This window comes from Bos grunniens, chromosome 27 (genome assembly GCF_055505025.1).
Source record: "Bos grunniens cultivar Pamir isolate PY7600 chromosome 27, Bosgru_T2T1.0, whole genome shotgun sequence".
In the NCBI taxonomy this organism is placed as follows: domain Eukaryota; kingdom Metazoa; phylum Chordata; class Mammalia; order Artiodactyla; family Bovidae; genus Bos; species Bos grunniens.
In genome coordinates, this window is record NC_141191.1 from 36,530,937 (window position 1) to 36,558,563 (window position 27,627).

At 37.1% G+C, this 27,627-nt stretch overlaps 1 protein-coding gene across 1 annotated transcript in view; it reads left to right on the top strand.

Annotated features, from left to right (window-relative positions):
* Nucleotides 1–27,627, top strand: part of LOC147343800 (disintegrin and metalloproteinase domain-containing protein 18-like) — a 151,176-nt gene that overhangs the window by 26,280 nt on the left and 97,269 nt on the right. The window contains exons 11-13 of the mRNA XM_086380426.1: nt 7,965–8,101; nt 11,625–11,808; nt 26,444–26,539. Of these exons, the coding sequence (XP_086236552.1) occupies nt 7,965–8,101; nt 11,625–11,808; nt 26,444–26,539 (417 nt within the window). The remainder of the gene's footprint in view (nt 1–7,964; nt 8,102–11,624; nt 11,809–26,443; nt 26,540–27,627) is intronic.

Sequence of the window (27,627 nt, forward strand, 5' to 3'; positions counted from 1 at the left end):
GGCCAAGTCATACATAGGTATAAGTATCACAGAGGTAAGAAAATAAAATCTTATCAACATATCAGAAGACTCCTAAATCCTCCCTCCCCCTATCTTGACACTTACTCACTGGTTAATTTGATCTTTCTTTGAGCTTTCTGTAAATAATAGAGTATGTGTTCTCAATGTGTGTGTTTACAACATATTTGCTCAAAGCTACGTCTTTGATAGTTATTCATGCTTATATGTGTAGAAATAGTTGTTCATTCTTTTGCTCTATATTTCTGAGTAATATGCCCAATAAATTCCTTGAGTATTCAAATTTCATTTCAGTTCAGTTCACTTCAGTCACGCAGTCGTGTCCTATTCTTTGCAACCCCACAGACTGCAGCACGCCAGACCTCCCTATCCAACACCAACTCCTGGAGTCTACTCAAACTTGTGTCCATTGAGTTGGTGATGCCATCCAACCACCTCATCCTCTGTCATCCCCTTCTCCTCCGGCCTTCGATCTTTCCCAGCATCAGGGTCTTTTCAAATGAGACAGCTCTTTGCATCAGGTGGCCAAAGTATTGGAGTTTCAGCTTCAGCATTAGTTCTTCCAACGAATATTCAGGACTGATCTGCTTTAAGATGGACTGGTTCAATCTCCTAGCTGTCCAAGGGACTCTCAAGAGTCTTCTCCAACACCACAGTTCGAAAGCATCAATACTTCTGCACTCATCTTTATAGTCCAACTCTCACATCCATATATCACTACTGAAAAAACCATAGCCTTGACTAGATGGACCATTGTTGGCAAAGTAATGTCTCTGCTTTTTAATAAGCTGTCTAGGTTGGTCATAACTTTTCTTCCAAGGAACAAGTGTCTTTTAGTTTCATGGCTGTAGTCACCATCTGCAATGATTTTGGAGCCCCCCAAAATAAAGTCTGTCACTATTTCCATTGTTTCCCCTTATATTTGCTATGAAGTAATGGGACCAGATGCCATGATCTTAGTTTTCTGAATGTTGAATTTTAAGCCAACTTTTTCACTCTCCACTTTCACTTTCATCAAGAGGCTCTTTAGTTCTTCTTCACTTTCTGCCATAAGGGTGGTGTCATGTGCCTATCTGAGGTTATTGATATTTCTCCCAGCAAATTTGATTTCATCTTGTGATTCATCCAGCCCAGCATTTCTCATGATGTACTCTGCATAGAAGTTAAATAAGCAGGGTGATAATATACAGCCTTGACATACTCCTTCCCCAATTTGGAACCAGTCCATTGTTCCATGTCCAGTTCTGTTGCTTCTTAATTTGCATACAGATTTCTCAGGACGCAGGTCAGGTGGTCTGGTATTCCCATCACTTGAATGGTTTTTTACAGTTTGTTGTGATCCACACAGTCAAAGACTTTGGCATAGTTAATAAAGTAGAAGTAGGTGTTTTTCTGAAACTCTGTTGCTTTTTTGATGATTCAACGGATGTTGGCAATTTGATCTCTGGTTCCTCTGCCTTTCCTAAATCCAGCTTGAACATCTGGAAGTTCACTGTTCATGTACTGTTGAAGCCTGGCTTGGAGAAGTTTGAGAATTTACTTTGCTAGCATGTAAGATGAGTGCAATTGTGTGGTAATTTGAGCATTCTTTGGCATTGCTTTTCTTTGGGATTGTAATGAAAACTGACCATTTCCAGTCCTGTGGCCACTGCTGAGTTTTCCAAATTTGTTGGCATATTGACTGCAGTACTTTCACAGCATCATATTTTAGGATTTGAAGTAGTTCAATTGGAATTCCATCACTCCACTAGCTTTGTTAATACTGATGCTTCAAAATTAGGCATTATCTATTGACTTCCTATATTGACATCAGGATTCAACATCCTAATAGCTTATTTCTTCATGGAAACATTTAAGATCTTTTTATCCTTCCATGGTATCTTTTATCATCCAACATGCTTGTTACATTAGAGCACTTTCAATCTGGGTACTAATTTACATCTGTCCTGAGAAGTTTTATTGTATTGTTTACTTGATCATATTTTGTTTCCCTTTTCTTTGTAGAAATTTGTTAAGTATGTATGAGAGCATTTTGACTCATCATCTTTTTTTTTTTTTTTTTGCTCTTTTTAACTTTTTCTTTTTCTTTTTAATCCTTTTTCCCTACCTTGAGCAATTGGCTTAACTTTTTCCAGGGCATAAAATTGTGCAACTTCATATCATGGGTGGTGGTGGTTTAGTTGCTAAGTAATGTCTGACTCTTGTGACCCCATTTACTGTATGTAGCCCGTCAGGCTCCTCTGTCCATGGGATTTCCCAGGCAAGAATACTTGAGTGGGTTGGCATTTTATTCTCCAGAGGATCTTTTCCACCCAGGAATCGAACCCATGTCTCCTGTCTCCTGCATTGCAGATGGATTCTTTACCACTGAGCCACCAGGGAAGCCCAATCACGGGTAGAAACCTTGCAATTATTGAAGTCCCTGAACACCTTGGTTTAAAGCCATATATGTTACAAACTGCATAAGACATATATCATGCTGTAGTTGAGTGTTCTATAAATGCCAGTTTTATAGACATTGTCTGATAATATTTTTCATGTCTTTTGAACAATTTCCTGTTGTCTAGTGCTTTTATCAATTATGAGAGTTGTTGAAGTCTCCAACTAAATTATGTATGTGTGTGTTTATTCTTTCAATTGTATTCATCGTAGCCTCATATTTTTGCAGCTCTTATGTTTGATATGCAAACATTTAAGATTATTATTGAATTTTTTATTACTGCAATATCCTTTGTCCATGATAATCTTTTTTCTGATGCTAGCTTCATCTGTTATCAATATAGCCTCTCCAGCTTTCTTATGATGAATGTTCATATGTTAAATCTGTTTTCTTAACTGCTTTTGTCTTTATATATTATGTGAATTTCCAGTCAGCAGCTGGACCATGTGTTTTTTTCCTCTGTTTCACCAATCTGTTTCTTTTAATTAGTGTGTTTAGACAATTTGCACTGAATCTAATTTCTGATGCATCTATATTTCAGTTTGTCAACTTAGTATATGTTTTCTGTTTTATCTCTCTTTTTTTGGTCCTCTGTTGCCATTTACAGTTCTCATTTTTTCTAGAACAATTTTTCATATTCTATTTTGATTTATTCATCATAGACATAATAAGCAAGCATGACCCATTGGCCAAATCTGGCCAACCACCTATATTGTAAATAAAGTTCTATTTACAGCTTTATCCACACATTAACCCACTGTGTGTAGGTAATTACAGTTGTGACAAATACTGTATAGTACACAAATATATCCTGTCTCTTTATATAAACTATCAATCTCTTTTTAGTGTTTTTCAATATTTCTCTTTGTAAAACATTTTTCATATGTTCTGTAGTGAGATTACACACGCACAGTGACACGATCACGTACACACGTTTGTTTACCAGCATTTTACTATTTCAAGTAGAATACAGAAATGTTAATACCATATTTATTTTAGATCTGAAATTATGTGCATAATCATAAAGTGGGAAATTTTATAGTATAGTTTGCTTAAATATTACTTCTAAGCAATTAGTAAGTATACACACTAAATTATAATTTTTGTTTTCAACACTGAAACATAATTTTTATTGAAAAAAATCAAATGAAAAATAGTCTATTTTATCTACCCATGTAAGTACATTTTCTGTTCCTCTTTCTTCATTACTGATGTTACAGGTTTTCTTTTATTATCATTTTTTTTCTTGTCTGAAGAGCTTCCTTTAGTCATTTTTTTTAAAGCTTGGTTACTGGCCATGTGTCTCTTAATTTTCCTTCATTTTAGAATGTCTTTATTTCATCTTCATTATTTAAGAATATTTTTGCTGGATGAAAGTCGTTTTCAGCACTTCAAAACTATTGTGTTACATTCTCTGTCTGACATTATTTCAGCACTTCAAAACTATTGTGTTACATTCTCTGTCTGACATTATTTCTGACATTATTAATTCAGAATTAATAGGATGAGAACTCCTATTAATCATTGTTCCTCTGTAAGCAATCTGTTGTTTTCCTTTGGTTGACTTCAAGACATTTAAAAGTTTTCTCTGGCCATCTAATTATGATGTGTCTGATCATGCATTATTTTGAGTTTATTGTTAGAAGTTTTGTGAATCTATTAAATATGTAGATTTGTGTCTTTTGCCAAATTGAGGAGATTTTAAGCCATTTTTTTCTTCAACTATATTTCAGCTATGCATTTTTTTTCTGGGCCACTAATGATATTAATGTTAGGTTTTGTTGTTGTGTTGTCATTGTCCCACTGCTCCTGTATTTCTGTTAATTTTTTCAAAAGCTATTTCTTCTCTGTTTTGAGATTGGATAATTTATACTAATCAGTCTTTAAGTTCACTGATACTCCCTCTGTCATCTCTGTTTTTTTACTAAATTCATCTATTGAAGTTTATTTTCTTATTATTGTATTTTTTATCTTTTGAAGTTTTAATTTGGTTCTTTTTATATTATCTTTATTTGATGAGATTTTCTATTTCTTAATTTCCTTTAAGAGTTTTTGCAATAGCTCATTGGAGCATTTTTATGGTGGTTGCTTTAAAATCCTTGTCAGGAAATGCATCTTGGTTTTGCTTTCTGTTGATTGCCATTTCTGACTGCAGTCAAGATATTCCTGGTTCTTGGTATGTGAGTAATTTTGGGCTGTATTCAGAATATTTCTGAGAATTGTCATGAGGCACTGATTTCTCGTTATATTTTCCATTTCTGAAGACAGTTCCTTTTCTAAAATACACATTCTAGGCTAGTTTTATGGGCCATTGCTCACATCCTGATTTAGTTTCCATGGCTTTTTTAATGATATTCTTTGAGACCTTGGACATTATACCATTCATCGGAAGTCTGGATTCTGCTGCTTTTCTCTGACGAGGGTTGATTTTTGTTTGCTTGTTTTGTCGTTCAGTGCTCTTGGTTAAAGTCAAAACAGCAACTCAGCCTCACAGAAGGCAGCTCTGGCCTCAGCTGAGCTCTTCAGTTTGAGGCTGCTAATTGTATGAGTGTCTCAGGAATCAGCGAGCAATGTGGGAGACAGAATTCGGATTATCTTCTTTCTGAAGTTTTCTGCTTGTGTATTTGGCAGTCATAATTTCCTGATATTCACATTTTATATTTTCCAGGCTAGAGATGGTAAAGATTTTGCCCTGAGTTGCCCTGTGATCCCAGATGCCATGTCCATTATACTTGGCCTCAGTCTAAAAGTCACATAAACTCTTTTTAGTTTTCTCTGAGCATAGACTCCTGACCAATGCTAAAAGCTTCTGTTAATCCCAGGTGGACTCCAACTTCTTCACCACCTGAAGTATCTATTATATTCTATATTATAGATTCTAAGTCTCTACTGAACCTGTACCATATTCATTTTCTTCTCTGTTTTCTCCCTGTATTTGTGTACATGCAAACACACACACCACACAACTCTTCCTACCCACCCCCAGCTTTATTGGCTTCCCTGATAGGTCAGCTGATAAAGAATCCACCTGCAATGCAGGAGACCCCTGTTTAATTCCTGGATAGGGAAGATTCCCTGGAGAAGGGACAGGCTACCCTTCCAGTGTTCTTGGGCTTCCCTTGTGGCTCAGCTGGTAAAGAATCCACCTGCAATGAGGGAGACCTGGCTTTGATCCCTGGTTTGGGAAGATCCCCTGGAGAAGGGAAAGGTAGCCACTCCAGTACTCTGGCCTGGAGAATTCCATGGACTGTATAATCCATGGACTGTATAAAGAGTCAGACACGACTGAATGACTTTCACTTTCACTTTCTAGCTTTACTGAGACATAATTGACAAATAAAATACTTATATAATTAAAGTGTACTGTGGAAAATTCTGAAAGAGATGGGAATACCAGACCACCTGACCTGCCTCTTTAGAAACCTGTAGGCATGTCAGGAAGCAACACTTAGAATTGGACATGGAACAACAGAACTTCTTTTCCAAATAGGAAAAGAAGTATTCAAGGCTGTATATTGTCACCCTGCTTATTTAACTTATATGCAGAGTACATCATGAGAAACGCTGGGCTGGAGGAAGCACAAGCTGGAATCAAGATTGCCAGGAGGAATATCAATAACCTCAGATGTGTAGATGACACCACCCTTATGGCAAAAAGTAAAGAAGAACTAAAGAGCTTCTTGATGAAACTGAAGGAGGAGAGTGGAAAAGTTGGCTTAAAGCTCAACATTCAGAAAACAAAGATCACAGCATCTGGTCCCATCACTTCATGGCAGATAGACGGGGAAACAGTGAAAACAGTGTCAGACTTAATTTTGGGGGGCTCCAAAATCACTGCAGTTGGTGACTGCAGCCATGAAATTAAAAGATGCTTACTCCTTGGAAGGAAAGTTATGACCAACCTAGACAGCATATTAAAAAGCAGAGACATTACTTTGCCAACAAAGGTCTGTCTAATCAAGGCTATGGTTTTTCCAGTGGTCATGTATGGATGTGAGAGTTGGACTATAAAGAAAGCTGAGCACCGAAGAATTGATGCTTTTGAACTGTGGTGTTGCAGAAGCCTCTTGAGAGTCCCTTGGACTACAAGGAGATCCAACCAGTCCATCCTACAGGAGATCAGTCCTGAGTGTTCATTGGAAGGACTGATGTTGAAGCTGAAACTCCAATATTTTGGCCACCTGATACGAAGAGCTGACTCATTTGAAAAGACCCTGATGCTGGGAGGGATTAGGGGCAGGAGGAAAAGGGGACGACAGAGGATGAGATGGTTGGATGGCATCACCGACTCAATGGACGTGAGTTAGGGTAGGCTATGGGAGTTGGTAATGGACAGGGAGACCTGGCGTGCTGTGGCTCATGGGGTCACAAAGAGTTGGACATGACTGAGCAACTGAACTGAACAATGTGATAATTTGATACTAGTTATGGAATGATTCCAAAAATTAATCAATATATCCATCAATCCACTTTATTTGTTAAAATGCTTAAGACCCACTCTCTTGACAGTTTTCAAGTATATAATCCAGTCTCATCAACTGAGTGACCATGCTTTATACCATGCACACACACACACAATATCTTTATTTAGGGTATGAATTAAATTTTACTCATAATTTTTTTGATATAGAAAAACTGGGAAGTTCTAAAAAAATTTTGTTTGTAATTTCTAAAAATTTTGTAATTATTAAATAAATGTAATAAATACATTTATTTACATAAATAAATTACACTTATTTATGAAATGAATGAAATTTTCATTTCATTCATGTGAAATGCTATTCTACACTTCTGTCAGTCTCTTTGGGCTGACATCTCACTCAAGATTTCTTTACCATGGCCTTGCTTGTGTCTTGAACTTCCACCCTATCATTTCTTTACTTCACTCATTATACTACAACCTTTGAACAGGTTCCCAAACAAGCTTGCTACCACTATTCATAATGGTGGGTCATTTCCCAAGCTTTGTATCTCATCCTAAGCATCAATGCCACAAATAGAATTTTCTAACTATCTGAACTATACAGTTATGCCCCTCCTCAGAATTCTCTGTTGAAGAATTCCATTTCTTTAGAGCACTTTCCATGCTTTCTTTATATCTGGTAGGTTTGTTGTTACTTTCCAACTAATTTTCTTTCCCCCCTTCTGTAAAATATGCTCCAAGTGTGGACAAAGTTCCTTCTTTTCATACATGCCACTATATTCTCATCTTTTTTATCATAGTGCCTGACCTATGTCTATATTGAACTATATTTGTTAATTGAAAGAATTGATTTAATAAGAAAGTTAAATGTGTTTGATTACATTTTACCTTATCTCATGCTCTTTAATAAATTAACTAGTATGGATATTCAGATTGATGATTTATCAAAATGAAGTATAAATCTGGTCAACATGGAAAAGTATTAAAATATAAAATTTTATAGGAACAAAGCTCTTTTGATGTATTACTTGCTTTCATTTTCTTCTCATATGTTGGTTTTCTCTTCAACTTTCTTTATTTCAGTATCCAGGCACAATAACATTGGAGGGATTTTCAGTTATTATAGCTCAACTACTTGGCCTTAAAATAGGGTTAGCATATGATGACATCCAGGAGTGTTCCTGTCCAACAGCTAAGTGCATAATGAACCATGAAGCAGTGTAAGCCTTGTTTTTCCTCTCAAATTAATGTCACGCACATGTTTGTGCAGTTGATTACAACATGTGAAGAATTTATATTTTATACTCAATCCCACATCAAAAATTGGGAAGGAATGTGCAAGACGAGAAATCACACTAGTGAATTTGTCCATGTGACACAAGACTCCAGAAAGTAGTGGATCCCATAATAATGAAATATTCACTAAAGGGAATTCGAGGAAAAATGTAAAGACTTATGAGGGCTATGAAATATTGTATTCACACAGATAGTTTTGATGTTTATATTGTTGTTGTATCTGTTGTTCAAAGCAAAATCACCCTTGGCAATGTAACATAGCACTGGTCCCTTTGGCTATTATACTGAGGGGAACAAAAAAGAAGAAAAGATTTGAAGAAGAAAGTAGATGTCCGTATTTGCAGATAGTATGATTGACTACCTACGCAAAGGCAGCAGAATCAGTCAGTGTACCATCAGAACAACAATATCAGAAAATTCATCAGGGTGATCAATCTTGAAAACTAGTCTGTGTACCAGCACTAAGGAAATAGACGACTTACTATAAAATGTCTAATTTTTCCAGAAGTTCATCCATTCAGTACAATTCCAGTCAATATTTTAGGTTATTTTTAAGGAACTGGATGAACTCTGTGGGAGGCATAAAATGGAGATAATAGACATAGATGACATTTTCGTGATTATGGAGTGGAATTTATAATCAAAGGAGAGATTTTATTGATGGGAGATATGACATATCTATAGATTGATCAAAATAAAGAGAAGAGGAGGAAAAGATGATGATGTTGGATACAAGGAACACAGGAGCAAAATCATGGAGTAATGTAGGAGAGAATGTAGGATCTAGTGCTTAAGTAGAGGGGCTGACTTTTAATCAGATCAGATCAGTCACTCAGTTGTGTCCGACTCTTTGCGACCCCATGAATCGCAGCACACCAGGCCTCCCTGTCCATCACCAACTCCCGGAGTTTACTCAGACTCATGTCCATCGAGTCAATGATGCCATCCAGCCATCTCATCCTCTGTCGTCCCCTTCTTCTCCTGCTCCCAATCCCTCCCAGCATCAGAGTCTTTTCCAATGAGTCAACTCTTTGCATGAGGTGGCCAAAGTACTGGAGTTTCAGCTTTAGCATCATTCCTTCCAAAGAAATCCCAGGGCTGATCTCCTTCAGAATGGACTGGTTGGATCTCCTTGCAGTCCAAGGGACTCTCAAGAGTCTTCTCCAACACCACAGTTCAAAAGCATCAATTCTTCGGTGCTCAGCCTTCTTCACAGTCCAACTCTCACATCCATACATGACCACAGGAAAAACCACAGCCTTGACTAGATGAACCTTTGTTGGCAAAGTAATGTCTCTGCTTTTGAATATGCTGTCTAGGTTGGTCATAACTTTCCTTCCAAGGAGTAAGCGTCTTTTAATTTCATGGCTGCAGTCACCATCTGCAGTGATTTTGGAGCCCAGAAAAATAAAGTCTGTTTCCACTGTTTCCCCATCTATTTCCCATGAAGTGGTGGGACCAGATGCCATGATCTTCATTTTCTGAATGTTGAGCTTTAAGCCAACTTTTTCACTCTCCATTTTCACTTTCATCAAGAGGCTTTTGAGTTCCTTTTCACTTTCTGCCATAAGGGTGGTGTCATCTGCATATCTGAGGTTATTGGTATTTCTCCTGGGAATCTGGATTCCAGTTTGTGTTTCTTCCAGTCCAGCGTTTCTCATGATGTACTCTGAATATAAGTTAAATAAACAGGGTGACAATATACAGCCTTGAGGAACTCCTTTTCCTATTTGGAACCAGTCTGTTGTACCATGTCCAGTTCTAACTGTTGCTTCCTGACCTGCATACAAATTTCTCAAGAGGCAGGTCAGGTGGTCTGGTATTCCCATCTCTTTCAGAATTTTCCACAGTTTATTGTGATCCACACAGTCAAAGGCTTTGGCATAGTCAATAAAGCAGGAATGGATGTTTTTCTGGAACTCTCTTGCTTTTTCTATGATCCAGCAGATGTTGGCAATTTGATCTTTGGTTCCTCTGCCTTTTCTAAAACCAGCTTGAACATCAGGAAGTTCACGGTTCACATATTGCTGAAGCCTGGCTTGGAGAATTTTGAGCATTACTTTACTAGCATGTGAGATGAGTGCAATTGTGCAGTAGTTTGAGCATTCTTTGGCATTGCCTTTCTTTGGGATTGGAGTGAAAACTGACCTTTTCCAATCCTGAGGCCACTGCTGAGTTTTCCAAATTTGCTGTCATATTGAGTGCAACACTTTCACATATCATCTTCCAGGATTTGGAATAGCTCAACTGGAATTCCATCACCTCCACTGGCTTTGTTCGTAGTGATGCTTTCTGAGGCCCACTTGACTTCACATTCCAGGATGTCTGGCTCTAGGTCAGTGATCACACCATCGTGATTATCTGGGTTGTGAAGATCTTTTTTGTATAGTTCTTCTGTGCATTCTTGCCATCTCTTCTTAATATCTTCTGCTTCTGTTAGGTCCATACCATTTCTGTCCTTTATCGAGCTCATCTTTGCATGAAATGTTACTTTGGTATCTCTGATTTTCTTGAAGAGATCCCTAGTGTTTCCCATTCTGTTGTTTTCCTCTATTTCTTTGCATTGATCGCTGAAGAAGGCTTTCTTATCTCTTCTTGCTATTCTTTGGAACTCTGCATTCATATGTTTATATCTTTCCTCTTCTCCTTTGCTTTTCACTTCTGTTCTTTTCACAGCTATTTGTAAGGCCTTCCCAGACAGCCATTTTGCTTTTTTGCATTTCTTTTTCATGGGGATGGTCTTGATCCCTGTCGCCTGTGCAGTGTCACGAACCTCATTCCATAGTTCATCAGGCACTCCATCTATCAGATCTAGGCCCTTAAATCTATTTCTCACGTCCACTGTATAATCATAAGGGATTTGATTTAGGTCATACCTGAATGGTCTAGTGGTTTTCCCTACTTTCTTCAATTTAAGTCTGAGCTGGATAAATCCATTTATTGTGATAGAATGTTAAGAGTAAGTAGATTGAAACATACACATTACCATCTGTAAAATAGATAGCCAGTGGGAATTTGCTGTATTAATGCAGGGAATCCAAAGCTGGTGCTCTGTGACAACCTAGAGGGGTGGGTTGGGGAGGGAACTGGGAGGGAGGTTTAAGAGAAGTGGACATGTGTGTGCTTGTGGCTCATTTGTGTTGATGTATGACAGAAATTATCACCATATTGTAAAGTAATTATCCTCCAATTAAAAACAAAATTCTAAAAACTTAGCCAAGATTGACACTGTCTCCACCAAAAAGCATTAGTTTTTTGTTTGGTGCATCATACAATTCATATTATATATGATGCATTATATATGGTGCATATGATATATGGTGCATATATATTATATTCACATTATATATGGTACATATATATATTATATTCATATTATATATGATGCTTGTTTAGATGTGGTTTTATTAGCTAGTTTTATTTAACCTGAGGATTATTTCATTTTAGACTTTCCAGTGGTGTAAAGATTTTTAGCAACTGTAGCATGCATGAATATAGATATTTTGTTTCAACATTTGAAGCTCAGTGTTTTCAGAAGTTTTCAATATTGAAACCATTCTATCAAAATCAATCAGTGTGTGGTAATGGGATTTTGGAAGCTCATGAAGAATGTGACTGTGGCAGTGAACAGGTGAGTGATTAAGACTGAAATCTGAGCACAATTTTGTATGTTTCTGATAAGCAACCATGGTATATATGGAATAATATATGCAACTAAGTCTTCAGTAGAATTAAGATATAAAAATGAGGATAAATTAAGATGTATGAATCACTTCCACATACCTCTTCAACTGAGAAGATGAGTAGTCATGAAATCTGGGTTTGTACACACCATTCCCAATTATGCCAGCAGAGAATTTTTGAGTATGTGTACTAAATGAAATCTCTTTTAGCCTAAATCTTATGACTTCAGTCTCTGTTTTCTTTATAAACTTCCGAACTTGATCCAGCGTTTTTCTGTCTTTTGTCATTGAGAGAATGTTTAAACATTATAATGGGTTTTTCTTAATTATTCTCAAATATTCATATATTTCCAGGTTTCAGGATGATCAAAATTTGTTCTTTATAATCTTTCTAAAGATAAATATAGAATCTATTATACTATATCTCCGTCAACCAAATGCGCAATTAACACTATTCTCAACTGATAGGACCAGATATTTAGTTTGTTATGCTATCATTATTTTCTAATATTTAACAATCCCCCCTATTTAAATAAAATTTCTTCATGATTACTCCCCCAGCAGCTATATGACTTTCTCATCCACCAACAAAAATAGCTAACCGCTACTCATTTGTGTAACTTAAATCCTTACAAATTCTCTTAACCATCTACCATTTCCTTATATGTACGTATGTATGTGTGTGTGTGTGCGTATATATGTATATATGTTTTCTGACTATCTCAGATTTTCCAGTGTCATCTTAGTTTTTTGCCAAATAGCACTATTAACATCTTGCATTGACCTACCCCTGAATATGTGCCAGTTACTTGACAAATCTGATATTTTTAATGAAAGATAAAATGAAGTGGCATAATCTAGGGCTAAATCTACACAATGTGAGTTTCTGCAACTGCAGGCTACAGATAGACCGATAACTATAGCATATGCTGACAGTGCTCCACCATATTTCCCTGGCACTGATTATTCCTGCAGCATGTTTTTGCTTCATGTACCTGATACTTTGTGATGTAGTGTTTGTTCTGTCCTCAATAGAGTGGAATACTTGGGCAGTTATCAAGGAGAACTTAATGTACTCAGGACTAGCAATCAGCCCTCAGATAATTAGGATTGTGGATAATGTCCCCAATTGTTTGCTCTGCATGAGGAAATTCTCTAAAGCATGCTCTGCATCAGAGTTCTACAAACTATAGCCAGTGGACCAAATTCAGCTGCCATTCACTTTTATAAATGGTACTTTATTGGAATGCAGCCATGCTTATATGTTGGCATGTTGTCTATGACTCTTTTTGTGCTATAACAATGGAGTTGAATAGTTGCAACAGAGACCATATGGCATAGCATCTCTACAAAACTGAAACTATTTGCTCTTTCATCCTTTACAAAAAATGTTTTCTGTCCCCAACTCTATTGTTTCCCAGAGGTATCTGTGGGATATTTTTTTAATTTTAACTTTTTATTTTGTATTGGATTATAGCCAATTAGCAATATTGTGATAGTGTCAGGTGAACAGTGAAGGGATTCAGTTATATATATATATATATGTTGGAGAAGGCAATGGCACCCCACTCCAGTACTCTTGCCTGGAAAATCCCATGGACGGAGGAGCCTGGTAGGCTGCAGTCCATGGGGTCGCTGAGGGTCGGAAAGCATTGAGCGACTCACTTTCACTTCTCACTTTCATGCATTGGAGAAGGAAATGGCAGCCCACTCCAGTGTTCTTACCTGGAGAATCCCAGGGACAGGGGAGCCTAGTGGGCTGCCATCTATGGGGTTGCACAGAGTCGGACATGACTGAAGTGACTTACCAGCATATATATATGTGTGTGTGTATATATATACACACATACATATATATTCATTCTCCCCAAACTCCCCTCCCATCCAAGCTGCCACATAACATTGAGCAAATTTCCATGGGCTATACAGTAGGTCCTTGTTGGTTATTCATTTTAAATATAGTGGTGTGCACTGACAACCACAAGTTGGTTCTCTAAGTCTGTGAGTCTCTTTCTCTTTTGTACGTAAGTTCATTTGTATCATTTCTTTTTAGGTTCATATGACATATCAGGGATGTCATATGATATTTCATCGTCTATGTCTGACTTACTTCACTCAGCATTACAATCTCTAGGTCCATCCATGTTGCTGCAAATGGCATTATTTCATTCTTTTTAATGGATAAATAATACTCCATGGTATTACAATCCCACTGCTGGGTATATATCCAGAGAAAATCATAATTTAAAAAGATACATGCACTCTAATGTTTATTATAGCCTGTTTACAATAGCCAAGGCGTGGAAGCAATGTACATGTCCATCGACAGATAAATGGATAAAAAAGATGTGATATATATATACAATGGAATGATACTTGTGAGATTTAGCTTTATCTTATAGGAGCCATATCTTACAGGAGCTCACAAAATTGACATGTGTTAGCTTGCTTCCCTTCCCTAATATCCCATGCCAGTGCTTTGGTGTAAGCAGAATGGACCTTCAAATACATCTGCTCTCAAATCCCTGGAATTTGTGGGTGTGCATATTACATGGCAGAAGGTAATTTGCAGAAGTAATTAAGCATATGGACCTTAAAGAAGGGACATTATTCTGGATTATCTGGGTGGGTCCAGTCTAAGCACATGAGCCCTCAAAAACAGACTGTTTTCCAGGTGAAATCAGAGAGCTGTTACACAAAGGGGCTCAAAAAGCCTTGGAAAGTGAGAGGGACTCAAACTGCTACTGCTGAAGGAAGACACATGGGAGAATAAGAAGAAATGTTGGTATTTTCTTGGAGAAAAGACTAGTCCTTGGCTGATAGCTACCAAAGCAACAGGATGCTTATTCTCCAGATTGTGGTTTTACATTTGTGAGACTGCAAGCAATAACCTAACCTAGATTACCCATCTGAAATTCTGACTTATAGAAAGTATGATAAAATTAGCTTGTGTAATTTTTAAGTTTGACCACTGAGTTTGTGGTCATTTATAAAAGCATCAGTAGGAAAATAATACACCTTCCAAATAAATTACTAATATGCATCCTTATTGCAGGCTTTCCAGGTGGCTCAGTGGTAGAGAATCCGCCTGCCAGTACAGGAGATGTGCATTTGATCTGTGGGTTGGGAAGATCACCTGGAGAAGGAAGTGGCAACTCACTCCGGTATGCTTGCCTGGGAAATCCCATGGACAGAGGAGCCTGGTGGGCTACAGTCATAAAAGAGTTGAGCACAGTTTAGCAACTAAACCACCACAATGACAATCCTTGTTTCAGAGTCTCTTTCTGGGAAACTCAAAGCACATTAGCTGAATCAGAAATTGTCCTAGGAAGCAGATACTCAGGATTCTGGAGCTTCCCTGGTGGCTCAGCAGTGAAGAATCCACTTGCCAATGCAAAAGACAGTTTCCATCACTGGTTCAGGAAAAATCCACATGCCACAGGGCAACTAAGCCTGTGTGCCACAACTACTGAGCCTGTGCTCTAGAGCCCGGTAGCCGCAACCACCATAGCCTGAAGGCTCTAAAGCCTGAGCTCCGCAACAAGAGATGCCGCCGCAATGAGAAGCCTATGCACCGCCACTAGAGAGAGTGCACGTGCAGCAATGAAGACCCAGCGAAGCCAAAAAAAAAAAAAAAATTAATAGAAAAAAATATATGATCCTGAAAGTGTATTTCATGCTGGCCACATAGTAATAGGTACTCATGTACTCATTTCTGGACTTGGCATATTTGAATAGATGCACTTGAGAAACTTAAACCTCCAGATTCCTCAGAAGCCCCTGGGCTGTGAAGTTACTGCCCGCCTCCTGGTGGAGCAGAGCATCACATTGTGTGTGGACCACAGAGACTTACATGAGATGGATGTCTCACAAGAGGATGCCTGTTCTTCTCAAGATCTGTCTCTGCATTCCTTTGGTACCAGACCACCAGTTAGTGTCAAGTCTAAACGCAGCCCAAGTGAAGACACACTCTATGCTACTGGAATAAAGAGGTTATTTCTTTGAATTGTAGAATTTGCTAATATGTGTGGACAAGAACATGGAGAACATGCCAGGGAGAGATATCAAGGATATTGGCCCCAAGATATTGAAATATAAGCCTAGGTAAGGTATTGACAGGGGGATGCTGTCCAGTGAATTAGGATTTAATGCCTTGGTAGGGGACTTCCCTTGTTGCTCAGCTGGTAAAAATCTGCCTGCAATGAAGGAGACCTGGGTTCGACCCCTGGGTTGGGAAGATCCCCTGGAAAAGGAAAAGGCTACCCACTCCAGTATTCTGTTCTGGAGAATTCCATGGACTATACAGTCCATGGGGTTGCAAAGAGTCAGACACGACTGAGCACTTTCATACTAGGGGACTTCCCAGGTGGCTCATTGGTCAAGAATCTGCCTGCAATGCAGGAGGTACAAGAGAAGCAAGCTCGATCCCTCCGTTGGGAGGATCCCCTGGAGAAGGGAATGGTAGCCCACTCCAGTGTTCTTGCCTGGAAAACGTCATGGACAGAGGAGCCTGGTGGGCTACAGTCCATCAGACTGCAAAGGGTTGGACACAACTGAGTGAATGCGAGTATCCTTTCATCCAAGATAACCTAGGGCCAGCCTTGATTTGCTGCTGGGTGGAGCCTTGAAGATGGGAAACAATCTTGACTATAATAAATGAGGTTGTTATGCCAGAACTACCTTAATGGAGTAACACAGGAAGAGTCAAAAGTTGAGTAGTGGCCATATTTTAATACAAAAACTAGCACCTAATTATTTGAGTGGCCCAGAGTGCACCCCTTTCACTAAAGCAATGAAGAAATGCATTTCCAAGGAGATTCCAACATTGCTGAAAATCTCGGTGGTAGCTTTCTTCTATAGACTAGGGTTGGTGGTTGGTAGTACCAGTATGGAATTGGGCATTCAATGTCACTAGGGATTGCTGAATTCCAAAATAGCTGAGGCCAAGCAGCTGTGGTTAAGAGAGATCTGGGTGGTCAATGATGAGACTCCTTGATGTGTGTAGCTGAAAACAAGAAGGGAACAAAGGGCTGTTGTCAAATATTACTAATGGAAATTCACAATTCCTTGCTAAATTTATGCAACCAAGCCAGTTTCAGAGCCAGAGCTCATTGTTGAAGTTGAGGTTGAGATCCTACAGTAGCCCCAGTAAGGATATAAAGCAGCAATTTCCTCAGTGATTCCCCTCCATAGTGACCTCCAGCTGTTTGCTGTAGCTGTTCACTGGGGAAGACCCAGATCGTTATAGAATGATGCACAGAGCATCTTTACTCAAGAGGCTTACAAAGAGGAACCAAAGCACCAGCATGGATAGCATAGGCATGTAGAGAATCCAAGTGGTACCTGGCATCTTTGGTAAAATCCATCTTAGAGTAGATCCAGTAGGTTCCTTAGCCTAACCTGTGGTCATGTTGCTAGTTCTTCTGTGACATATTGAGGTGACAATGAGAAGGTGACAGATCTTCACCTGGGTTCCCCAATATGTGGAGTAAGAACTACAAGAATGGGAAAGGATAAATATAAACACCTGAAATTACCAGGATAGAAATTAGCAAGCAGAATGTATTCTTGACGAAGAAATCAATAGGCAAAGTAGAAAGTAATTTGAATTACATGAAAATGGAATGTAATGAAAACCAAGGCCATTGCAGAATGATTAGTTAGCAGATCTAACAGGGCTGATCAGAAGACCCAAAACACCTTCATAGTCAACATAGCTTCTGTATCCAAGCATCCTACACCCAAGTGCAAGTTCTTGTTATAAATAAATAAAATGGGTAAGACTCTACTAACATGAGTAAAGGAAAAAAATCATGAATAACAGTACTTAAAGATGAGACAACACGGTATGTCTTATAATATGACATGAAAAAATAGTAGGATGGCATCACAAACATTGTACTAATAAATTTAACAACCAGGAAAAAACAAACAAACAGCATTTACAATTGCACTAATCTCAAACCCTAACAAAGTAATGCTCAAAATTCTCCAGCCTAGGCTTCAACAGTCTATGAACAGAGAACTTCCACATGTTCAACCTGGATTTAGAAAAGGCAGAGGAAGCAGAGACCAAACTGCCAGCATCCAAAGAAAAAGCAAGAGAATTCCAGAAAAACGTCTTCATTGACTATGCTAAAGCCTTTGACTGTGTGGATCACAACAAACTGTGGAACAATCTTCAAGAGATGGGAATTCCAGACCATCTTACCTGCCTCCTGAGAAATCTGGATTCAGGTCAAGAAGCAACAGATAGAACTGGACATGGAACAATGGACTGGTTCCAAATTGGGAAAGGAGTATGTCAAGGCTGTGTATTGTCACCCTGCTCATTTAACTTATATGCAGAGTACATCATGTGAAATGCCAGGCTGGATGAAACACAAGTTGGAATCAAGATTTCTGGGAGAAATATCAATAACCCTGGATATGCAGATGACACCACCCTTATGGCAGAAAGCAAAAAGAAACTAAAGAGCCTCTTGATGAAAGTGAAAGAGGAGAGTGAAAAACCTGGCTTAAAACTCAACATTCACAAAATGAAGATCAAGGGATCTGGTCCCATCACTTCATGGCAAATAGATGGGGAAACAATGGAACCAGTGACAGACTTTATTTTCTTGGGCTCCAAAATCATTGCAGATGGTGACTGCAGCCATGAAATTCAAAGATGCTTGCTGCTTGGAAGAAAATCTATGACCAACCAAGCTGCTGCTGCTGCAGCTAAGTCGCTTCAGTTGTGTCCAACTCTGTGTGACCCTAGGGACAGCAGCCCACCAGACTCCTCTGTCCATGGGATTCTCTAGGCAAGAATACTGGAGTATGTTGCCATTTCCTTCTCCATCTGTGACTATAGTCTAGAAAAAGAAAGAAAGTGAAGTCACTCAGTCGTGTCTGACTCTCTGCGACCCCATGAACTGTAGCCTACCAAGTTCCCCCATCTAAGGGATTTTCCAGGCAAGGATACTGGAGTGGGTTGCCGTTTCCTTCTTCAGACCAATCTAGACAGCATATTAAAAAGCAGAGACATTACTTTGCCAACAAATGTCTGTCTAGTCAAAGCTACGGTTTTTCCAGTAGTCAGGTATGGATGTGAGATTTGGACCATAAAGAAAGCTGAGCACCGAGGAATTGATGGTTTTGAGCTGTGGTATTGGAGAAGGTTCTTGAGAGTCCCTTGGACTGCAAGGAGATCCAACCAGTCAATCCTAAAGGAAATCAGTCCTGAATATTCATTGGAAGGGCTGATGCTGTTACTTTGGTTCTATTACTTTGGCTACCTGATGCAAAGAACTGACTCATTAGAAAAGACCCTGATGCTGGGAAAGATTGAAGGCAAGAGGAGAAGGGGACAACAGAGGATGAGATAGTTGGATGGCATCACTGACTTGGCAGATATGAGTTTGAACAAGCTCCCGGAATTGGTGATGGATAGGGAAGCCTGGTGTGCTACTGTCCATGGGTTCGCAAGGAGTCAGACATGACTGAGTAACTGAACTGAACTGAACAAAGGACAACATGAGTAGAAAAAAATATGTGAATAGCCTTATATATTTTAAGTAAATAATGTGCATAATTTTAAACCTTAGAAAAGTTCATACCAGTTGTCTTTACTGGTGAAAATAAAAAATTAAGAAATTATACTGATTTTATGCAACATTACCTAGAGTATAGAAAAAAGCTATATGCTGTAATTCATTTTTAAGGATAAGATAACCTTAATTAAAGGGCTTCCCAGGTGGCACAGTAGTAAAGAATCTGCCTGCCAATGCAGGAGTTGCAAGACATGGAAGTTCTATCCCTGTGTCCAGAAGATTCCCTAGAGTAGGGAATGGCAAGTTACTCCTGTATTATTGCCTGGGAAATCCCATGGACAGGGGAACCTGTTAAGTTACAGTCCATGGGGTGGAAAACAGTAGTACAGAACTAAACACACAAACACACACGCACACACATACATACACACAAATCTTTGATTAAATATCTAATGAGACTATTTCAAGGATGGATTTATGTATGCCCATATTTCTTTTTTTTACCTTTCACTTTTTTTAATATAAATTTATTTATTTTAATTGGAAGCTAATTATGATCACAGAATTCTCAGTAAAAGATATAAACTGAATGTAATGAAATCTGCACACATGCACTAGCACACACATTACAGAATTTATTGGTTTTTTTAAGGAATTTTAAAGTGTGATTATCTCAGTGGAGAGATAATAATCTTCTATTAAAAGGGAACTTACTGTATTATAGGGGAAGGTGTCTATAAAATCTTATAGTTAACATCATATACATGATGGTCTTTCTCCCTGAACTCCGTAATGAGGCATGATGCCCCCTATTATCTTTCATACTTGATTTTGACTGTGATGCACCAGCCAGCAAAGCAAAGCAGGAAAAGAAAATATTTAACAATCGGAAGTGTAACTTCATCCCTAATAATATGATTATGTAACATTAAGACCTGAAATAATCCAGAAATAAATTATAATTTGTCTGTAAAAGTGCATTTATCAAGGTCAGTGTTTCCATAGTTCACAAAAATAAAGAGACTTCTTTATATCAGCAATAAATTAGAAAAAGAAATGTTAAGACACCATTTACAACAGAACTAAGAAACATGAAATGTTTAAGAATGTGTCCAGTAAAATATGTACAGGACCATGGAATAAAAAACTGCAAAGCATTGCTAGGAGAAATCATGGAAATATTTAACAAATTCAAAAAGAATCTTTATTGTAAGATTGGAGGAATTGATATTGATGAGATAGTGTTTTCTCTTCAAATTTATCATCTCCAGATGCAATCCTAATGTGTATAAATTCATCCTCAAACAAATATAGAGTTATAAAATAGAAGGGGATTTTACCAGCTTTTCAGAAAATTGTGTATATTCTACTTTGTTACTACACCAAACTTGAAAAGTGAAAATTTCTAATAGTTGCATTCTTAATTGTAAAACCAAAATTAGTGGATTATTTATATCCTATTATGCTAAAACCCACTGGTCTATATCACACTTCAAGTGTACCTTTGGCATGCATATAATTTTCTAATTTCTAATGCTGTTTCACTGAATTATGCAGTTTCTAAATATTGACAATTTTCATATTCATTAATATCATCACTAATATCATCAGAAAAGTAATGGAAAAATGAAGGCTCTGTGGATGGTAAAATTTTCCAAAATTCTAATTTTCACTTGAAAGATTCAAATTCAGTTGTTTTCCTTAGAGTAACAGGCATACTTCATTCACTTTTAAGAAAATGTCGCCAAATACCTGAGCCTGAAAAACCGTGGTTTATCTGTCAGTTGTTCTTACAAGTAAAAACGCTTTCTATGGTACATGTGACTAGTCAATCTGCAATGCAAATGATCATAAAAGTGTTTTCCTTGAGAATCTATAGTAATGGAGAATATATTGTGATTATGCATAAAAGGTGCTTATGAACGGTCTCCGTTTGTCACACGATATTAGAGGAATGTTCAAAGGTTAAAATTCAACAAATTTAGTAGTTTTTTACTTCTTTACCAAAGACCTCCTTAAATGAAGCTGTTGAGTACATGATGATGAATAATACAATGACCAAAAGCTTTGATTTAAACTAGACCTCCAGCAGTTTCATATACAATTGCTTTTACCCAATCAACGCAAATATCAACACAATATAAAAGACAAATAAAGTCTAATTATTATTAAGAATTTGTTGGCTTTATAGACATCATTAAAAATATTTTAGATATCTCCCAAGATCTGCCAACTACATTTGGAGAGCTTATAGTTTGAACTAGTTGGCAGATAGTAAACGTAAAATTGTTGACTAATTTTAATAGTAAAGAAAAATTCAGTATTACGAAGTCACACACACAAACACACACTATAGTCTAGTGTAACAAACATAGATGCGAGTTTTCTATGATAAATATTGACAAGTAAATTCATGGTTAAGAATCTGCCTGCAGTGTGGGAGACCCAGGTTCGATCCCTGGGTTGGGAAGATCCCCTGGAGGAGGGCATGGCAACCCACACCAGTATTCTTGCCTAGAGAATCCCCAGGGACAGAGGAGCCTGGTAGGCTAGAATCCATGGGGTCACAGAGTCGGACACAACTAAATGACTAAGCACAGATTCATACATAATCAAAAGAAAAGTCTGCCCAATTGAGGTTTATCTGGAAGAACACAAACTAAACTTATCCATGTGATTATTATACTAAACAAAGAAAAACATATCACAACTGAGGAAGAATCTTTAACACTAAATACTCCTTCTTCAAAAATGTACTTCAGAATAAAATTTAGTATTAGTTTTAAGAAACTTTCTAGCAGTAATTTATAACAAATTTAATATATAATAGTGACTCATTAGAAGCAGATCCATTATATTTGATAATAAAAAAAGTGTCATTGCTGTTAGAGTACAATAGTGGAATACCTGAGACAAAAAGTAATAGTCTTTATTTTTTAAAAGTCAATAAATAATTAGAAAATGAAATAACAGAGGCGTGTTTACTACACTCTTAAAAAAAAAAAAAAAACTATGTAACAAATTGGTGTAAAGTTAATGAGTTCTTTCCAGTACATTGAAAGTCTAAATGATTTAACAAAACTGAAAGATAACACAGAAATTGCAATAAATAGCTGTTTTTTTAAAGTCAAATTGCATTCAATTTACTCTTTATTAAATCCCAATCAACACACCCGTTTTAACCTGAATTGAACTACTCTTCTGCCAAAGCAGATCCTAAATTTTATCTAGAAATATAAGTTAAACAAGTGCATGAATCTATTTTAATGTTTTGGAACAGTGGCATAGGAAATTAAATATACATACACACATACGCACAAGGTGATGATGGCAAAAGAACAACAACAAAATAACATTAAAGGGAATAGATGGTTCATGGCTTGGTTATTGCTGCATCACCAGCACACAGAACAGTATCTGATATATATTCCAGGCTCAACAAACATTGTTGATTGAGTGAATGCACGGAGAATGTAATTCTCATTATAATAGCATAGGATGTGTGCAAGTGGGTGAGGACTGACTCTTTGATGCATTTGAAATACCCCATTAGGAACAGTGTTACTTGGAAGGTTTATTCCAAAGTTTTTCTTAAAGAGAACTAGGGAAGAATACAAAGGGACTTTTGATGTTTTAAACATTTTTATAGACTGTACTCCATTAAAGTTATTTAAAAATAATGGCTATATAATATATCCTTGTTGTTTATTTATTCTATACATAGTAGTGTGTATCTCTTAATGCACTTATCTTACCCTTACCTCTCTTCCCTTTGCTACCTGGTAACCACTAGCTGTGGGCTTCCCTTGGGGGCTCAGTGGTAAAGAATCTGCCTGCCAGTGCAGGAGAGGTGACTTTTTTTTTTTCTAATTTTATTTTATTTTTAAACTTTACATAATTGTATTGGTTTTGCCAAATATCAAAATGAATCCGCCACAGGTATACATGTGGAGAGGTGACTTTGATCCCTGGGTTGGGAAGATCCCCTGGAGAAGAAAATGGCAACCCATTTCAGTATTCTTGCCTGGGAAATCCCCTGGACAGAGAAACCCAGAGGGCTGACAGTCCGTGGGGTGACAAGAGCTGGATACAACTTAGTGACTAAACAACCACCCCTAGCTGTATGTTTCAGTTTTGTTATGTCTGTTATTTGTTTTCTCTTAGATTTTGCATATGAATGACAACTACAAAGGAACATTTTAGAAAATGAGTTCATTTTGGGGTAATTTTGCCTTACAAAGTATCAAAACATATTACAAGGCTGTTAAATTCGGCTCACTGTGATATTGGGCCATTGGCTTAAGAAATGAAAGTTGACATCTATACATCTGTATCTATTTATATGCCAGCATTTATGTCTATCAACTGATCTAACTCTTCATTTCGATGTTGGGCAAAACTAATACAATATTGTAAAAATAAAATTAAAAAAAAAATCACTAAAAAAAAACAAAAAGAAAAAGTTATATAGATATAAAACATTTAATTTCCAGGGTGAAAATAGTTAATGTCATAAGAGTTATCAATTCAATGCATTCCCTACTAGGAAGGGAGAAACAAGCCCTGAAAATGCAGAATCTGAACTATTATCAGCTGGGCCACCATGTTGCTAGGAGCTGGCCTGCTGCTCACAGACAGGCTGCAGTGTTCCCCTGTTGAAAATGAATGATTTTATACAAGACCAACACCTGTAATCAAAATGGATGAAGGAAAAAGAGTAAAGCACTCTTTAAGCAAGGCCCTCCACTTTATTTCTGAGAAGGGTAAAACCTGAAAATTGTCCAAGTTACAATAGTGACCAAACACCCCCTTTTCCTGGCCAATGAGTAATTCCTGCTTCTTTACCAGTTTCAACCCTGGCATTAATACTGTCTTTATTCTTGTGTTTGTGTGTGCCCATTCGCTAGGTTGTGTCTGACTTTTTGTGACCCCATGGACTGTAGCCTGCCAGGCTCCTCTGTCCATGAAATTTCTCAGGCAAGGATACTGGAATGGGTTGCCATTTCCTATTCCAGGGGATCTTCCTGACCCAAGGATCAAACCTGTCTCCTGCATTTGACAGGGAAATTCTTTACCACTGTGCCCCCTGGGAAGCCCCCTTCTTCTTCTAGATAAGAATTATTAAAATACCCAATCATAGATGAACTCCTGGTTTCTGACAGCATCTAGTCTTGCAAACTCCAGACTCTTTAAACCCTCCCCAGATTACCTAAGCCTCAATCCTCTAATTACACACTCTCATGGAGGTATATACAGTTCCCCATGGCATTTGTTTTCCTTTGCAGAAACTATTAATAAACCCAGCTTGTTCAACTCAGATGTGTCCCAGGTGGATTTTGGGAGAATGGCATTGGCACCTATATCTTTATAAATATCCCCCATTTTATACACGTGTAAGCTGGTTTTGCGCTGACACACACACATGCAGGTGTGTGCATTTATTTATTCCTGTATTCACAAATACAGTGATGAGTAAAATACTAGAGTAAATATCCCACAAAATATGGAGGGGTACATTTCTGGAAAAAAATCTGTAAGTTTTAAAAAACAACAAAATATCAATAAAATAGTGATAATATTTTATAGTCTTGGCATGTTGGAGGGCTTGGTGACGAGATATAAAATGCAATAGTCATAAAGGAAGAAGAAAGTTGCAAATTACAGGAAATGACAAACAGACATCATTAATAAGACAAAAATAGACTTCAAGGAAAAGTTATTAACAAAGAGAGGAGGAAAAGGGTAATCGGAGATTTTTAAAAAGCCACTCCTATTTAAAGGGGGGAAAAGGAAAATGAATAAACAAAAATCCTTCTGCAAAATGGTGAAAATTGTGAGAAGGAATGGTTATTCATAAACAAAATTTTACAAAATGCAAAATCATTTTCAAACACACCAGTAATCAGAGAACTAATTATAAAAATAAGGCACCATTTGCAAGTTACCTTGTTATAAATTAAACATTGCTAATAATTAGTTTTGACAAACACTGTTTGGTCATGCATCCTTATTTCCTTTTCATGAAAGAATACATACATGCACATACACTCATGTAATGGTATTGAACTTTGGAACATTAAACACTGAAATGGAATCCAGAAAAAAGTTATATGCTCTAACTCATTTTTTAAGGATAAGATACCCAGTGAGAACCTGAGGAAACTACAGAATATGATCACAACTTCAGAGTTTTACTCCATATTTTCTATATTATTTCTATGATGGGAATATTTACAAATACATATCCATTCACATAAACATAAGAAAAATTGGAAACATTTGAAAAATTTTAAATGAAGAAGAATCTTATTAAGGACAAAATCTTTAAAACTTGATTTTTTAGTAAATGGAAGATATTTAATTTTACAAATTTTTAAGAATATAAAAATATTAAATAACATATAAATTATATAAATATATATATAATATAAATGCAATGAATTTACTTGAAAAATATTTGGTTAACATCATTTAAAATCATCTAATTTAAATAATAGTTGACTGCTATTTACCTTGTAAAAATATATATGTCAAAAAATCCTTTTTTCAATGTATTTCCATTATAGTAAAATGTGGTACATGACTCCTATATTAAATATATTTTTGTTATATATATAAATATAGCCTAACTTTTTTTTAGCTTTATTCATAAAGGGAAATTTTAGTAAACAAGTCACTAAAAAGAGAGCTGGGAAAAGTTTTCTCTCGGAAATTCAAATGTTACATTTCCATTTTCATGTTATATTTATGTCCAGGTTATATCCAAATTAATTTTAATTTCCATATTATAATTCCAATTGATAAATTACCACATATTTTAAGTATTCAATGCAAATGATCAACTGTTATTTTAGATATTATTGATTTAGTTCTTATAGTTGCATGTGCCTTTGAGAATTCTAGAAATAGTAAAATAATAAAGCTTCACTAAACATAAGTATATTATATAGTTGAAAAGTTGAACACAATAGAGTACTAAGTACAAGCTGAGAAACAAGAACCAGTAAGTGGTGGAACTAAAATGGTATTTCTTCTTATGAAATTTTAGGAATGTCAGTTTAAGAACTGCTGTGATTATAATACATGTCAACTGAAAGGCCCAGTACAGTGTGCTTCTGGATCATGCTGTACGTCAAAATGTGAGGTGAGTTTCCGACATTTATGTTGATGATTGAACTGTCATAATAGAATGCTGTATGAACTGAATTAATGCAGAATTGATAGACTTCAGAAAAAATTCAGTGGAACAAAGTAGAGAGTGCATTAACAACTACGGGCATTAAGGACAAATATGATGAGATAAAGAATACATCTAAGATTAGTGCTGATTCTACATTATGCTGAAACCTCAGTTTACCGTCTTCTAATTTATCTGATAAAGAGTAGAATAAACATATACAGTCCAGTACAAAAAAAAAAAATCAGCTCTTAAAGCAATTGTAAAGTCAAATGACTAACGGAAAAAAATATAACAGAAATAGCAGACAAATATAAAACACAATGTGTGAAAGTGAAAGCCACTGAGTCATGTCAAACTTTTTGTGACCACGTATAGCCCCTGTATCAGTTCAGTTCAGTTCAGGTCGGTCGCTCAGGCATGTCCTTTCGACCCCATGGACTGCAGCACGCCAGGCCTCCCTGTCCATCACCAACTCCCAGAGTTTACTCAAGCTCATGTCCATTGAGTCGGTAATGCCATCCAACCATCATATCGTCTGTTGTCCCCTTCCCATCCTGCCTTCAATCTTTCCCAGCATCAGGCTCTTTTCCAATGAGTCAGTTCTTTGAATCAGATGGCCAGAGCATTGGAGTTTCAGCTTCAGCATCAGTCCTTCCAATGCATAGTTAGGACTGATTTCCTTTAGGATGGACTGGTTGGATCTCCTTGCAGTCCAAGGGACTCTCAAGAGTCTTTTCCAACACCACAGTTCAAAAGCATCAGTTTTTTCGGTGCTCAGCTTTCTTTATAGTTCAACCTCACATCAATGTATAACTACCGGAAAAAACATAGCTTTGACTAGATGGACATTTATCAGCAAATTAATGTCTCTGCTATTGAATATGCTGTGTAGGTTAGTCATAACTTTTCTTCCAAGGAGCAAGTGTCTTAATTCATGGCTGCAGCCACCATCTGCAGTGATTTTTGAGCCACCAAAAACAAAGTCTGTCTCTGTTTCCACTGTTTCCCTATCTATTTGCCATGAAGTGATGGGACCAGATGCCACGATCTTA